Source organism: Neoarius graeffei, chromosome 25, assembly GCF_027579695.1.
Source record: "Neoarius graeffei isolate fNeoGra1 chromosome 25, fNeoGra1.pri, whole genome shotgun sequence".
Classification (NCBI taxonomy): domain Eukaryota; kingdom Metazoa; phylum Chordata; class Actinopteri; order Siluriformes; family Ariidae; genus Neoarius; species Neoarius graeffei.
Genome location: NC_083593.1, coordinates 41,421,035 through 41,437,801, shown reverse-complemented (window position 1 = coordinate 41,437,801; position 16,767 = coordinate 41,421,035). Strand labels below are relative to the sequence as shown.

The 16,767-nt window shown below is 42.9% G+C and overlaps 1 protein-coding gene across 2 annotated transcripts in view; it reads left to right on the top strand.

The window, feature by feature from the left end:
* The window catches only part of ror2 (receptor tyrosine kinase-like orphan receptor 2), a 193,379-nt gene that overhangs the window by 158,941 nt on the left and 17,671 nt on the right, over positions 1-16,767 (top strand). For both annotated transcript variants that reach the window (XM_060909142.1, XM_060909141.1), the window contains exon 5: positions 13,140-13,261. In XM_060909142.1, the coding sequence (XP_060765125.1) occupies positions 13,140-13,261 (122 nt within the window). The remainder of the gene's footprint in view (positions 1-13,139; positions 13,262-16,767) is intronic.

The following is a 16,767-nucleotide window of genomic DNA, read 5'->3' as shown; positions in this document are numbered from 1 at the left end:
GAGGGCCTTTCTGTGTGGAGTTTGCATGTTCTCCCTGTGTCCGCGTGGGTTTCCTCCGGGTGCTCCGGTTTCCCCCACAGTCCAAAGACATGCAGGTTAGGTTAACTGGTGACTCTAAATTGACCGTGAGTGTGAATGGTTGTCTGTGTTTGTGTCAGCCCTGCGATGACCTGGCGACTTGTCCAGGGTGTACCCCGCCTTTCGCCTGTAGTCAGCTGGGATAGGCTCCAGCTTGCCTGCGACCCTGTAGAACAGGATAAAGCGGCTAGAGATAATGAGATGAGAATGAGATGAGCATGCAATATTGTTAGCATATCGCTTATCCTACATATATTACATCACTAGCCAGTGGAGAATGAGCATTGAAATATTATGGTTCATGATATTGCATGGTTGTCAGGACAACATGACATGACACATCAGAGCTGATGTGAATGTTCAATGAGAAACTTTTCTGTTGCGCATGTGCAGAAGCATTTCTTTGTTTGTCGGGAAAGAGAAAGATGCGTTGAACACCCGAAAGGCTACCAAAACTTCATGAGATATTCTTCATGCATATTTACAAGAGAAAAAATACCAATGGACATCAAAAAACTGGGAAAGAGACATGTCGGAGACGTAAAACTTCCACGCTAGCGAGAGACTGTGACAAGTTATAAATGAACATGGCCGCCAGGTTTGCTTCGTTGAATACGGGATCATTTTGAGAGAATTTTGGCTGCCAGGTAATGCCGTTGTGTGTAGATGTCGATGTTGATTTTAAAAGCAACTAAGTAAATTACATAGGGAAATGAATACTTAAGTCTGAGTGAAAAATACTGTGCCGAGCATGCAAGAAGAGTCTGGAGACACAAATCTTAGTTTCTCGTCCGTTAGCCTGTGCTACTTGCTCTCGATAGCACTGGCTTGACTGCTTTATTAGCATTCGCTAACACTACTAATGAACGCTACACTGGCTGGAAGGTGACTTCACTCCTGCGCTGATGGCACCGACTTGCAGTTAAGCTAGCGTTGGACTTCGAGAATTCTGATATGAAGAGAGTGTCTCTGTATTATAATAAGAAGAATATTGGGGTGGCACAGTGGTGTAGTGATTAGCGCTGTCACCTCACAGCAACAAGGTCCGGGTTCGAGCCCTGGGGCCGGCGAGGGCCTTTCTGTGCGGAGTTTGCATGTTCTCCCCGTGTCCGCGTGGGTTTCCTCCGGGTGCTCCGGTTTCCCCCACAGTCCAAAGACATGCAGGTTAGGTTAACTGGTGACTCTAAATTGACCGTAGGTGTGAATGTGAGTGTGAATGGTTGTCTGTGTCTATGTGTCAGCCCTGTGATGACCTGGCGACTTGTCCAGGGTGTACCCCACCTTTCGCCTGTAGTCAGCTGGGATAGGCTCCAGCTTGCCTGTGACCCTGTAGAACAGGATAAAGCGGCTAGAGATAATGAGATGAGATGAAATATTAAAGGATTTTTAAATTGTAGCACCTGGAAAACCTTGCACATTTTTCAGCCCTCTTGCTTTTTTTTTAAATCATGTCGTGATCTTAGCAGTACAGCAGACATGAATGACATTCTTGCTAATACACGTCTGGGTGGGCGGCACGGTGGTGTAGTGGTTAGCGCTGTCACCTCACAGCAAGAAGGTCCGGGTTCGAGCCCCGTGGCCGGCGAGGGCCTTTCTGTGTGGAGTTTGCATGTTCTCCCCGTGTCCGCGTGGGTTTCCTCCGGGTGCTCTGGTTTCCCCCACAGTCCAAAGACATGCAGGTTAGGTTAACTGGTGACTCTAAATTGACCGTAGGTGTGAATGGTTGTCTGTGTCTATGTGTCAGCCCTGTGATGACCTGGCGACTTGTCCAGGGTGTACCCCGCCTTTCGCCCGTAGTCAGCTGGGATAGGCTCCAGCTTGCCTGCGACCCTGTAGAAGGATAAAGCGGCTAGAGATAATGAGATGAGATGAGACACGTCTGGGTCATTCAAAATCTTTCTTTTTTGTTTGAAATGAAAACCTAATAAAAGCGATGTACAGTCTCCCTTATCATTAATTTGATTCCGTTTACAAAACGATGCTCCAACCTAACAAGGCTCTTTGAGCTGAAGTGTTTTTGTTGCTGAGATGGCTAAGTTTCCATCAGCTTTTTTGAATGAGGACATTGTGCCTGATTTGCAGCAGTGGGTGGGAGCTGATGAGTGTCAGCCCTCAGCAGGTAGAGGCTCGGAGTTGCAGGGTGCTCGTAAGCCCTACACAACACCACCACTGTTCCTTTCGCTTCCTTTAAGACCAGACCTGAAGTGTGAAGCTCGATTCTTCACATCAGGTTTCCGCCAAAGGCTTCCATGTCGGATTTCTTCCTGATGCCCTCTGGCATCATCCTGAACAAATGTCAATTTTTCTCCTCAAAAGTAGCCTCCTGGGATGTGTTAGTTCTGATCTGTTCTGTATTTGTTGACTTTTTTTTTTTAAGTTATGAGAAATGCCTAAATGCAGCTAGCATTTGATATCCTGCAAAACATTATCTAAATGTGTTTTTCCATTTTGGGCAGTCACAAAGCGACTTTGTCCTTTGAAGCAGGACCAGCTGAGATCACTTTGCATAAATATAGCGTCTGGAATGATTATATTACTTTCAGTGAGCGGGATAATTGCTGGAGATTTGATCAAGGATCAAATGCATAATTCTCAGGAGATGAGCTTTGAGAAACGAGACTATTTATTTAAAATGAAGACAAACAAGGTTCGGAACATTTGCTGGAGTAAACAACTGCAGTTAAACAGATATGCAAAGTAAATGGCATACATGGTCATCTCATCTCATTATCTCTAGCCGCTTTATCCTGTCCTACAGGGTCGCAGGCAAGCTGGAGCCTATCCCAGCTGACTACGGGCGAAAGGCGGGGTACACCCTGGACAAGTCGCCAGGTCATCACAGGGCTGACACATAGACACAGACAACCATTCACACTCACATTCACACCTACGGTCAATTTAGAGTCACCAGTTAACCTAACCTGCATGTCTTTGGACTGTGGGGGAAACCGGAGCACCCCCATGCGGACACGGGGAGAACACGCAAACTCTGCACAGAAAAGCCCCGTGGCCGGCGAGGGCCTGAACCCGGACCTTCTTGCTGTGAGGCGACAGTGCTAACCACTACACCACCGTGCCGCCCATACATGGTCATAAGTATTAAAAATCAATAGCTGTTCATGTTAAGATGAAATCTGTACTCATATAAAGGTATTAATAACTGGTTTTTAAACAAAATATTCCTTGGAAAATAGTTGATGAATTTGTAGATGGAAAAAGGAAAAAATATATCACTTCAAACCAGGCTTGTAGTACTCAAGTCCAGGACTCGTGCCCTAATTTTAAGAACCTGTGACTCGACTTGGACTTGAGCACTGATGACTCAGGCTCATGCATTAACTGCATGCGGACTCGTTTTTGTAACATGCCATAATAATTTGGCATAAGATATTTATATCTACATTCATTTTTGTACTGATTTCGTGCAAGAATGCCACACCTGTGCGCCTTGGCACGTGCATCAGATATACTCTCGGGCATGCTCCAGACAGCGCGCGCACCAAGCGGACTCTCTCGTGCGTCCCGTAAACGACTCGCACCTGCACAGGATTAAGATGCAATCAGCGCACATATATGAAAACTGTGAAAATGCACTTACTTTGCGAAGTATTGAGTTGTATTGCTGACATATTACTGAGCCATATTTCCTTGTTTGGGTTCCTGATCCCTGATTTCCTGTTTCTCGTCTGTGAGTCTGCCGAGTCTACGATAGCCTGTTTGTGCCTCGCTCGACCTATTGCCTGTTTCACCGTTTTACGATTTTGCCTCCCATTCTAGATTGTTTCTGTCTTCACTTGTATTAATAAACACACCTTCTGCACTTACATCCGTCTCCCAACCATCTCTGACAGAATACTTCACACTCCCTGATAAAGACAATCCACATTCACCTGTTCATACGCCATGTTCAGGAACAAACTAATGTTAATGGCACTGAAACAGCCACCGTCAAATGGTGCGGTTGGAGTCTCGTTCTCGGACTTGACTTGGGTCAATATTGGACTCGACTAATTTTTTTTTTTTTAAATGACTTGGACATGGGCGGCACGGTGGTGTAGTGGTTAGCGCTGTCGCCTCACAGCAAGAAGGTCCGGGTTTGAGCCCCGTGGCCGGCGAGGGCCTTTCTGTGTGGAGTTTGCATGTTCTCCCCGTGTCCGCGTGGGTTTCCTCCGGGTGCTCCGGTTTCCCCCACAGTCCAAAGACATGCAGGTTAGGTTAACTGGTGACTCTAAATTGACCGTAGGTGTGAATGGTTGTCTGTGTCTATGTGTCAGCCCTGTGATGACCTGGCGACTTGTCCAGGGTGTACCCCGCCTTTCGCCCATAGTCAGCTGGGATAGGCTCCAGCTTGCCTGCGACCCTGTAGAACAGGATAAAGCGGCTACAGATAATGAGATGAGAGATGAGATGAAACTTGGACATGACTCGGACTTGAACACTAGGGACTCAAGACTGGACTCAGACTCGAGGTTTAGTGATTCGACTACAGCACTGCTTCAAAATTTGTAAAAATAAAAAAAATTCTTCTTTATCAAACAAAGCCTAAGACTGCTTGTAAATTCGTGAACTTTGGTGCTCGGGCACTGCTCTGTTTTCTATTCATGCAGTCCATTTTCAGTCCATTTTCTATTTATGCAGGTATGTTCTTGCCCAAGATCATATTTTTTTTAAACCAAAAGAAGTAGGAAGTGTTCAGATATTTTTGTAGAGACAAAATTCCTTCCAGTCACTTTAGACTGCAGTAAAATTGTAACCATATGTGATATTGATGTGAGCAGGATCAGGCGTTTTTGGACATTTTGAACAGCTCCTTTTTGGCATCACAGCCTGCTGAGACTTGGGCAAAATGCAATGTGAATTGTGCAAGACAAGTTTGGAAAGAAGTTTTATTTTTTTTTAATTAAAAATCCACACAAGCACAATATCAGTTCATGCAATTCGTTTTGAAATCGGAAAAGAGATGATGTGCCAATCTGCAAGTTTGAAAAATGTTCCGTCACACACACACTCACACTTCCCTCATCCTTTACACAGAGTCTGACAAGTCATGACCACCATGTGTTGGAGATCATATCACCTCTGAATTGGAGAAAAAAGTACAGAAACGGTTGTAGGATTCAATTTGGCTACGTTCACACTGCAGGCTGAAATGACTCAAATCCGATCTTTTCGCCCATATGTGACCTGTATCCGATCTTTTATTGACAATATGAATGACACAGATCCGATTTTTTCAAATCCGACCCAGGCCGTTTGGATATGTGGTCCTAATTCCGATTCCTATCCGCTCTTTTCATATGCGACTTCAGTCTGAACCGCCAGGTCGCATTCATCCGACTTACACGTCATCAACAAGCCACAAACGTCACTATTCTGCGCTGAAGTAGGCGGCGGGTCTCTCAAAAAAAGTTACAACAACATGGCGCATAATCACGGGCGCAGATAGAGGGTGGGAGTCGTCCCACCCAGATTTAAATTCACCTTGCTCGGTCCCCCCCACTTATAGGGAGGAAAAAACGTCTATGCTGTCTTTCTTTGCATAAGGCAAACCTCACGGAAAAATCAAAAGACTAATTACCATTTGGTTTATTGAGGTGCACGGCAGTATATACATAGTTGCAACAATTCACATAAAACAAAACAAAGACTGATATTCGGTTGGTTGAGCTGCGCAGACTGCACAGGTTGCGAGCTCGAGCTTGGTTGCTATGGTAACCCACAACAAGTTTGACAGGCATATCGGGGTTGGGGTTGGTTTGCTGGCAGCTTTGTCCCCCCAGTTTTTTGTCCCCCCCCCCCAGTTCAAAAACCGTATCTGCGCCCCTGCGCATGACATCAATGCGAGGGACGCTTCGGGCTGTGAAGGTTCTGAATCTTCTCAATGGAAGGACGCAGAGGTTAGGGAGCTGATTTCCATTTGGGGGGATGCAGCTATTCAAGCTAGATTGGATGGGTCATACCGCAACCGGGCGGTTTTACTTCCATAAACACTGGCCATGCTCACTGCGTGCGACGTCGTCGTATCCTGCAATGCGCATGCGGAACACTTTTAGGTCGCTTTTCGTTCATACTGAGGATCACATACAAGTCGCATATATTTGTTAATGTGAACGACTTCACAAAAAAATCGGATTTCACAAAAAAATCGGAATTGAGCATTAAGCCTTGCAGTGTGAACGTAGCGTTTGAAAATGCACCAGGTTGCTCACAAATCTCTAGTTTAAACAGTGAAAACGATGCTGTACAGAATGACTTGCGTTCAAAGCACAGGAATGCGATGTCATCAGATCTTCCACACACTGTTGATATATGTCCTCTTATATTAATATGTGCAGCCTGGAATTCGTTACAGGTCGAACCTCTTAGTTATTCACTTGTGATGTGTTTATTCTACATTCTACAAAAACGAAATTCATCATGTGATACTACTAGGTGGGTCCTTGTCAAGACTGGCTAAGTGTTATAACAGACGGTTTATATATGCTTCTGTAAATTACGTCCAGTTTCAGCTTTGCATGTCCATCAAGGCAGCTCGATTTCATTCAAGTATAATGGGAAAAACAGTGAAGCGCAAAGTCAGTACAATGAACAACTGACGTGAGTTCGGCTGAATCTTTCTAATCAAAACCTGCATGCATCTGTCAAAAAAAAACCCTAAACAAAACACAAAAATGCCCAGATCCCACTGAGATCTGCACAGAAACAAGGTGGTCACATGTGAAGACACTGCAGCTGATGTCCTGTAGACCAAAAATGATTGTGGTGTTCTTCCATGTTGTGTCAGATGTTTTAAGGCATTTTCTTCTCTCTTCAAAGGCAGTGAGTCATGCTTTAAAAAATGCTAATGCTAATTGGCTAAATGCCTTCCAAGCATCTAACTGCCATAGTAATCTACTTTATTCAGACAGCTCTTTATATAAACTTGTCAGTTCTCATTCCAAACTCTACTGTGCCAGATGTCTATTAAGGAAGGAATAAAACACAGTGAGGAAAATAATCAATGACTAGGTCCATGTCATGCTGTTACCACCTCAGAGTTTTCCTATTATTAGGACATCCCAAGTTGTTTTATATTCCTGTTATAATTATACCAAAATTTTCCAACGATTGCACTTTTTAGCTCATTCGGCCATAGACCAGGCCAGATGAGTTTATGTGATCATGCGTCGTCCATCCATCATCCATCCACAATTTATAAAAATCGCTACTCCTCCTACAGGAGTGATCAGAATTTGATCAAACTCACAAAAAATGTTCCCCGGGTGGGTGTGCATAAAAGTTGTTAAGACAATGGTGCCACCTGTCATATTTACGATTTCATGGGCGTCTGAAATTTTTAGGTGACTCATCACATTGAATGTTACTCTTCGTAAACTGCTGGGATGTTTTCACTGAAACTCACCCAGAAGACTCTAAAGACATATTCTATCAAGACTTGTTCACCAGGTGGTGCCACTTGCCATGGATGAGGGTACAGAGGGGTCACTTTCGTGGCAATTTCACAAAAATCGCTACTCCTCCTACAGGAGTGATCAGATTTTGATCAAACTCATATGGAATGTTCCCCAGGTTGGTCTGTATAAAAGTTGTCAAGATGGTAGCGTCATTTGTCATATTTACGATTTTATGGGTGCCTGAAATTTTTAGGTGACTCGTCACACCGAACACTACTGTTCGTAAATTGCTAGGACGTTTTCACTGAAACTCACCCAGAAGACTCTAAAGACGTATTCCAACAAGAGTTGTTCACCAGGTGGCACCACCTGCCATGGATGCGGCTATACAGGGGTCATATGCAATTTCACAAAAATCGCAACTCCTCCTAGAGGGATTGATTGGATTTCAAACTCAAACACACCAACAGTGGCTGGTATGAGCTCCAGCCTCATTGAGGGTATTTTTTTTTTTTTTTTATGAAAGAACATGCTAGTTACACTACCGTTCAAAAGTTTGGGGTCACCCAGACAATTTTGTGATTTCCATGAAAAGTCACACTTTTATTTACCACCATAAGTTGGAAAATGAATAGAAAATATAGTCAAGACATTTTTCTGGCCATTTTGAGCATTTAATCGACCCCACAAATGTGATGCTCCAGAAACTCAATCTGCTCAAAGGAAGGTCAGTTTTATAGCTTCTCTAAAGAGCTCAACTGTTTTCAGCTGTGCTAACATGATTGTACAAGGGTTTTCTAATCATCCATTAGCCTTCTGAGGCAATGAGCAAACACATTGTACCATTAGAACACTGGAGTGAGAGTTGCTGGAAATGGGCCTCTATACACCTATGGAGATATTGCACCAAAAACCAGACATTTGCAGCTAGAATAGTCATTTACCACATTAGCAATGTATAGAGTGGATTTCTGATTAGTTTAAAGTGATCTTCATTGAAAAGAACAGTGCTTTTCTTTCAAAAATAAGGACATTTCAAAGTGACCCCAAACTTTTGAACGGTAGTGTACATGTTGTGAAATGTATACAAAGCAAGTTAGTTCCTAATAGTCATTCCATCTAAGTTTTTCCTCACTTACTTGAAGTCAATTAGATGATAACATTTTAGTTTGTTGCTGACAAACTGCACTTCAGAGTCCTGAAGACTTCCACTGCAGCAGAAATCTCAAAGTACTCATGTAGAGACTCCATAATTGCTAAATAAACCCTGTCAGTACAGAATACCGTACCCTGTCAATACATTATTTTTTAAATTTAGACTTTGTTATATGGAACGTCTGACTTACAAGTCTTTTGATTTGTGACTATAGAAATGATAACGCATTAGAACGAGTGCATTAATATAAACCTCTGCTTTGTTTTGCAGCCAGAACTCTTGTCAGAGCTGCTGTTTTCGTAAATTAATAAACACCTTTCGGCGAATCAAATTTGAGGATTTAATGGTGCTCTTGTATGATGTTAATATAATAGGTTTTGAGAATGAATGTAGTGGTTTGGGAATGTGTTTGTATTTGAATAATTTTGCGTGTACACAAGTGGGCATGTGCTCCAGCCCCGTGTGGATGTCCTTTTGTATTTTTCACTGCAAGCACTTCCGCTCTACTGATTCTCATCAATAAAATACCAGGGTGTGCCAATTGTTTCATAGAACAAAAGTCAGGTTGAGATGCTTTAGTGAGTTATTGGGTTACATCAGTGAAACCTTTTGAAGAAGAAGAAGCCTTTATTTTGGTCACATGTACACTCAAGCATGGTGAAATTCCTCCATTGCATTTAATCCATCTGATGCAGTGAACACATGCATGCACACACACACACAAGTGAGTAATGAGCACACACATACCCAGAGCAGTGGGCAGCTATACTTTCAGGAAATAAAGTACATCATTGTACTTTTAGGGGTACAATGGCTTGTCACTGGGGCAGTACCCCCTACGGCAGAGGTTCTCAACCTTTTCTGCTTCAAGCCCCACCTATTCATACTTGTACTGAGTTGGGGCCCATTAAAAAAAGATCCCCAATTATTTTGGCTCCTCTATTCTATTAGAATCTAATAATCTATTGTAAAGTATATTAATGGGATGCAACATCACTTCCTGTTACAGATGGGAGCCCAGGAATTAAATAAATGAAATAAAAACAAACTGCTTTTAAATTGTATGTATTGTATTTAAAACTGTATGGATGTGCCCGAAGCCAACAAACCATGCATGCAGGGCGTTCTCAGCCAAAAGGGATTAATGATCCAAAAGTGGAGTCTGATTGATTAACACAAGAACTTATTGCCATGTTTGTGTTTCAGCAAACGAGCAAGTTATTAAAATCAAGAAGTGCACTCAAAAGAAGTGGATATAGGAACCGCTCAATGGGATAGATCCTTACATGTTAACAAAGAAGGATTTTTCCTATGAAAGAAAATTTTACGAGATAAACTTGACATTAGTAGAATACATTTTTATTCTATTGTAGCCGGAACTAAATACAAAGACAATAGTTATGCATCCTATTAATTAACTTAATATGAAGATAATTAACATATAATCAACAGATTTAAAGGTTTTTTTTTAAGATTGTGTTTATTTTTAGTCTTTTGTGTTCGTAATTATTTGTATCTGTACATGCATGACCCCACCAGCTCTGCTGATCAACTTATGTTTAAATAAAGTTATTCATTCATTCATTACGAGCTGACAAACGATCCGTCCATTAAGTTGCCCGACATCTCAGACTACCTGGTGCTGCAGACATCATTCTGCACGGACAAACGGATGAAAAGCTGGAAGAGCATGGAGGTGTACAACTTTTTATATGTGGCTGTGTTAAAGATCTGTGGATCAAAACACTACAAGATCAATCCTGTATTGGTTTTGCCTGGGTAAGGAGGAATTTCTGGGCTTTGTACACGTCTTTGCGATGGTTGCTAGGACGCTAGAAGTTTTAGGATCAGGTGTAAAACAAACCACAGCTGCTTGATTCTTAATCCTCCGTGCTCTTCTCTTCCAGCAGGCATCACAGATCCATAGAATTTACCCACAAATGGATTTATTTATTCTGCCCACTGCGCATGCACGCTCTGTGTGCGCGCGTGCGTGCTAAATGCAAAGGAGGAATGTGACAATAATTAAGACTTGTTCTTCTTAATTTACCCACAAATGTATTTATTTGAATTGAAAGGTGTATGTCAAACCAGCTACCGGATTTGGGACACTACGACATCCTGAACTATTGAGTATTTGGCTTCAAACTTGAGAAAAATTCGCGGCCCACTAGATGGCATAAGTGAGCCATGGCCCGGTGGTTGAGAAACACTGCCCTAAGGTATTTATTTGTACCCTTCATGTACTGCTTGGGACCATATATGTACCTTTTTGACCCTAAAAAGGTACAGTTATGCCGCTTTTCCACTACAAACGCGGCTGAGCCGTGCCGTGCCGAGTCGAGCTGAGTCGAGCTGAGCGGGGCTGTTGGAGTTGCATTTCGACTACAACCGCACTGAACCGTGCTGGCTGGAAGTGGGTGGACACATTGGGTGGAGTTAGCGAAAGTGGGTGGACGTCATGTGATGTCGTTAAGCAGCGCAAACAGTGACATCAGTGACAGTGGCGGAACAAGTCAGAGCCGGGCCGGGGGCGGGGCAAATGACCGGACCCTTTATTAAAGCTTATCATAACATCATTTTAGGCTACAAAATGTCCGCAACTGCGGTGTTTACCAATTTCAACACTACCGGGTGCAACTATGTTATTTAGTACATCAAGTCCTTCAAACGAACATGTAACTCAGAAACAGAAAACATTAGGATACTGTACATGGCTCATAATAAAACATCAATAGCCTATACTGCGCACATTATTTGAAGGGCATACGAATGAGCGCTCAGAGGTTGCAGCAGTGACAGGAAGAGTCAGAAATAAAAGGAGGGCGGTGCAAACCTCACTGAATGCACTGTGTTTACCAATTTCAACACTCCGGGGTGCAACTATGTTATTTTGTACATTAAGTCCTTCAAACGAACATGTAACTCAGAAACAAAAAAACATTCGGCGACATACTGTACATGGCTCATAATAAAACATCAATAGCCTACTGCGCGCATTATTTGAAGGGCATACGACGAGCCTTGCGCTCCGCGAACTCGTCCACGATGCTCTGTATGTCACTGATTCAGTGAGCTTTTCAGCGGTAGTCTCACGACCCGGATAGTAAACAATAAACATGGAGGACATGGAGTCGTTAGTGTTGCTGGTCTTGGTGCTGTGGCTTGACAACGCCAACAGATACTGGCAAGAGCGTATAGATGAGGCGAGGCGCATAAGGCTTCAGAAATTCTCGTAATTCATAATTATTCTTCTTCCGGGTTTGCGGTGTTTACAGATCCCAGCGCGCTCGCGGGGCGTGTGTGGGCATGTGAGGACACGCCTCCTCACCAATCAGTGCACAGGGGAGTGTCTGCTCACGCCCCCAACCTCAGTCAGCACGGTTTGGCTCGCTTCAGCCCTACCCCAAAACGGTGCGAGTTTTAGGGGCTAAGCAGGGCTGAAACGAGCTGAGTCGTGCTGGTTTTTGGTAGTCGAAACGCGAGCCGTGTCGGGCTGAAGTGAGCTGAAGCGAGCTGAAGTGAGCTGAAAAAGGGTAGTGGAAAAGGGCCATTAGTTACCTTGAGGTCCAATAATGAGCCCTGGGAGGTACATTAGTGTAGATTGTATCTTGGGGGAGAGAAATAGACTACTCCTGTAGACTGTTTCTGACAGCTGCCCAGGAAGCAGTTGGGGGTTAGGTGCCTTGCTCAAGGTTACTTCAGCCATGATGCAGAAGGAGTGCTGTTCACTACTCACTCACTCCCCTGACATTTTTATTGTCAGTCACGGGAATTGAACCGGTGACCCTTTGCTGCTTCTCGAACCTTCAGGCCATGCCTGCCCCCATGTAATTTGTTAACATGAAGTTAAATATCATGGAGAACATTGACCTTGTCACTAAATGTCTGTTTGTAGATATTTTCAACACTCAAACTAATGACAAAAAAAGAATGCTACTTCTGTAATTTAGTCTGTTAGAGAACTCGGATTTGTTCCTAACATTCTAATGTCGGGACAAAAAAGTCAGCGAGTCCATGTATCCCTTCCTGAGGTTTAAATCCGCAGCTTTGGATGTAGTAGTTCATGTTCCGCTCTGCAGGGATATTCGTGTTTAAATGGGCTGATGCTGATAATCAATTTTTGCATGTCTGTCTGCTGGCAATAACGTTCCTGATGTTTTGGGTTTGTTACAATTAAGCATAACTGTGGTTGATTCTGGGATTCTGTATAGATCCCACAAGTGAGACTGCTCATCTGGAACATATTTCGATTTCATGTGTCATACTGCCAAGAAATACGAGTCTTCATACGGAATCTTAATACTGCCCTGATACTAATATTTTGATTCAAAGCTTTTACTCTCATATGATTATACGGTTTTTCTGTTCTATAATACCACAATCTGATTACAGTCCAAATGTAGCCATGTATAAGATACAAACTACTGTATTAACCTAATTATGTGTAAGATATATTGAAGAATACCATTTATTGATTTAATAAAGGTCTTTTGTTTTATGTTTCTCAGGACCCATGAGAAGGGTTTCTGTCAGCCATACCGAGGCATCGCATGTGCAAGATTTATCGGGAACAGGAGCATCTATGTCAAGTCTCTACAGATGCAAGGTGAAAGTGAAAACCGCATCACAGGTAAGTGATAATCGTTTTCAGCACTGAGCATACGTATTTTAATTTATTTTCAGATCATTTCTGATTTATTTATTTAGTTAGTTAGTTAGTTTGCATTCGCCAGCTGGAAATTGTTAATTTGCGTGAGCAGCACTGGTGCAAATTGTTACTCTCACTCAGGATCTTTCTACTTTCTTCTTCTTCTCTCATCATTTTTTAGGATGTTATTTCTCCCTCAGTTTTCAACCAATCATCACCAAATTTCACATGCAGAATACCTCTTGGCTGAATTACATTGCTATGATTTTTGGTGCTGATCTGGATCACTGACGTGGAATGATCCATGAAAAACTGGCTATTTTCAATCACTTATAACTCTGTCAATTTTCATGATTTTTTCAATCAGTTTTTTTAATCCCCCATTGGCCGAAAGGCTCGAAGGGGGATTATGTTGTGGTGATGTCTGTCCATCCGTCCCGGGAAGGATACTCACCTTCTGAGATCAACTCCTCTCACAATTTTTGGAGGAATTTCACGAAACTTGACAAGAGGCATTGTTATATGTGCCCAAATCCAGAATCCAGGGACACATGTTCGCCCGGGGGCATTTTGAGCTATTGACAGATTCAGAAAGTGCAGTTTCTAAGCTTTCCAATGATGCCTTCCATGTGGAGATCTGACAATATTTGAAGAATGTGTGGCCTTTTGAAAGTGTATACCTCTTAAAACAGAAAAGGGAGAAAATCGCCCTCAAAGTTTTCCATCTCAGCTACTCTGGGTGTAGGGCGGGCACATAATGCTGCTCATTTGCATGATATTAAGGAAAGCTCTACCCCCTACGAGCTAGCACGATACTACTTTCGTGTAAACAAAGATCACCACGTCAATTTTCCTTCCATGCAAAGTATGCCCAACACAATTATGAAGTACAAAAATAAGTCCTAAAGTATACTTTAACGTTTTGTGGTTGAAAAATTACTCACACCGTAAGAAAGATAGCACGATGATGACACAACTAACACAACGCTAGTTTCATGTAAAGCCTCGGTCACAACCGGCTGTACGTGCTCCTACGGCCGGTCTACATGCAAAAAACGCAAGAAACGCACGGAGGGCGCGTGTGAAACGCACGAGAGCGCGCGTGTGATGTGCTGATTTTCGAGCCGCAGACCAGCCGCAGAGGTTCGTTGTCATGTCAAACAAACTCTACGGGCGCTTACGTTTTTTTCAGGTTGCAAGACAAACTTACGGCCAACGCGCGTCTTTCTCCATGAACAACAACAAAAAAAAAACGCAGTGATTTGGGAAACGCCAAAAATCACACAGCCAAAAAATCGTACGTCCGGTTGTGACCTAGGCTTAACCAAACCACAACACTCTCCGTTACATGCAAAAATAACCACACAGCCTTAGATTAATAAACTTACCCCATCAGAAAGAGAAACGTCGCTTTGCATACATCAATGCCTCCGATGGAATGTAATCCTAGCTTCCTTTTGGTTGGGTTTTTTTGCTAGAAATGGTTATCTCCGATGTAAAAACCGTGTGTCTGTTTGCTTCGCGGTGTTTCAGCTCCTCTGCGCTCTGTTTAGCTTGCTCATTCCATAGTGAAATTACACGCCTGTATGCAGCTTAAGTAGCCACGAGCTCAGCTCGTATCATACAGCTGATTCGCGAAAAAAAAACAAAAGACTTAAATCATCATGTGAATGGCCCATATGGTAATTTACCCACACCCCCCAGCAGGCTACAGTCCTGACAAAAACGAGACAATTTGCAACAAAAAATGTATGCTTTTCCAACAAAACAATCTATTATCTGAAATACTGATTGCATTCTTCAAGATCTCAACTTGCACATGATGGAAAAAAACAAAAATCACAAATTTCGAAAAAAAATGCTTCTTTTGCGATTATCTCGGATTCGTTTCGGCCGACATGTGTCCCTGGATTCGGTGAGGCGTCACAATGTTGGTAGTACTCATATTGTAATTTTGTTCAATTCAGTTGCATTTTACCAGCATTATAGCCCTTGATTAACAAAATCATACTTTGACAGTGTGTTCTTCCAAAAATTGTGATAGGAGTTGATTTCAGAAGGAAAACACACTGTCAAAGTATAATTTTGTTAATCAAGGGCTATAACGCTGGTAAAATGCAACCGAATTGAACAAAATTACAATATGAGTACTACCGACATATGTTGTATGTTGTTCATCCATCGCAGTCGATGATGACCACAATCCCTATTTGTGTAGCCTGGCAAGCCAGACTAAATGTGAATATTTAGTCTGGCCTCGATCCGTAGACATTTCCGAAGGGGGTAGGAGGAACAAACCTCTGTCTTTCAAACTGTCTCTGTGTGTATAGGCCAACGCTCTGACCAATCCGCAACAGTGACTGTGACGTAGTCAGAGCGACAGAAAGCAGTGGGGGAGACCTTGAAATAAATAATTTTTCAAAATGCGTATTAATTAATAAACAGGTTCTAGATATTAAGAAGTTTGGAGATAATGACCACAAGTTTGGAGTCTGTACCACATACACTCATTTTTTTTTCCAAGTGTTTTTCAAGGGTTTGCTTAAACTGTTTTTGAGAGTTTTTATTTTTATTTAGTGGTGTTTGGTGAAATAATTTCCCTTAAATTTAAAATAACGGGAAAATAAGAAACAATCAAAAAGTAATGTTTCAAAGCTGTTTATTAATTCTTCGTACTGCACAAACTAGCCCATCCTTTTGGCTACCAGCGGAGCCAGCTGGTAGATCAGACTTTTGCCATAGCCGGTCGGCAAAACAGCGAAAACGTCCTTCTTGAAAAGGAATGAGCGGAGAGCCTCTTCCTGCTCATGTTTCAACGAAAACTCCAAGTCTGATTCTTCTAAAACTGATTCCAAAGCGGAGTCAAACGCGCGCTGTTCACTAGCCGTAGCCATCTTTCCTGTTGCGCTTTCTCCAACGTCGCGCAGCTTTGTCGTCACTCCTGCAAAAGCCCGCCCAAAGAATCCAAACAAAAACCTTGCGTTGTGATTGGCGGGCACGATTTGATGCCCGGGGTGTTTTTGTTTATATGGTGCGAGGCTAGACCCATTCGCTAGGCAAAAATATTTTTGGCCGCTAGGCGGGTGGGTCTAGTTTACTAGGCTACTATTTGTGTGTCATGTGGCTAATCAGCCCAGTATTTGCTCAAAAAGATCTGCCACATAAGCTACACGTGCAGGGATCAACTGCTAGGTTTTCCGCAGCTCTCTGCTTGCGGAGGCGCCTTCTTTCCACTGCATGTAGCTTGCGATTTGCCTCTGCAATTTGTGCTCCTTTGTGGATGGCTTCTTTCCATGATGACCTGTCTGAGGCTGCTACTTCCCATGAACTTGGATTGATGTTAAAAGCTTTAAGGGACCGTTTCAGTGTGTCTTTGTATCTCTTTCTCTGTCCTCCACGAGAGTGTTTCCCAATGGTGAGTTCTCCATACATTAGTTGCTTAGGAATGCGTTCATCAGACATTCTTGTAACATGTCCCGCCCATCTAA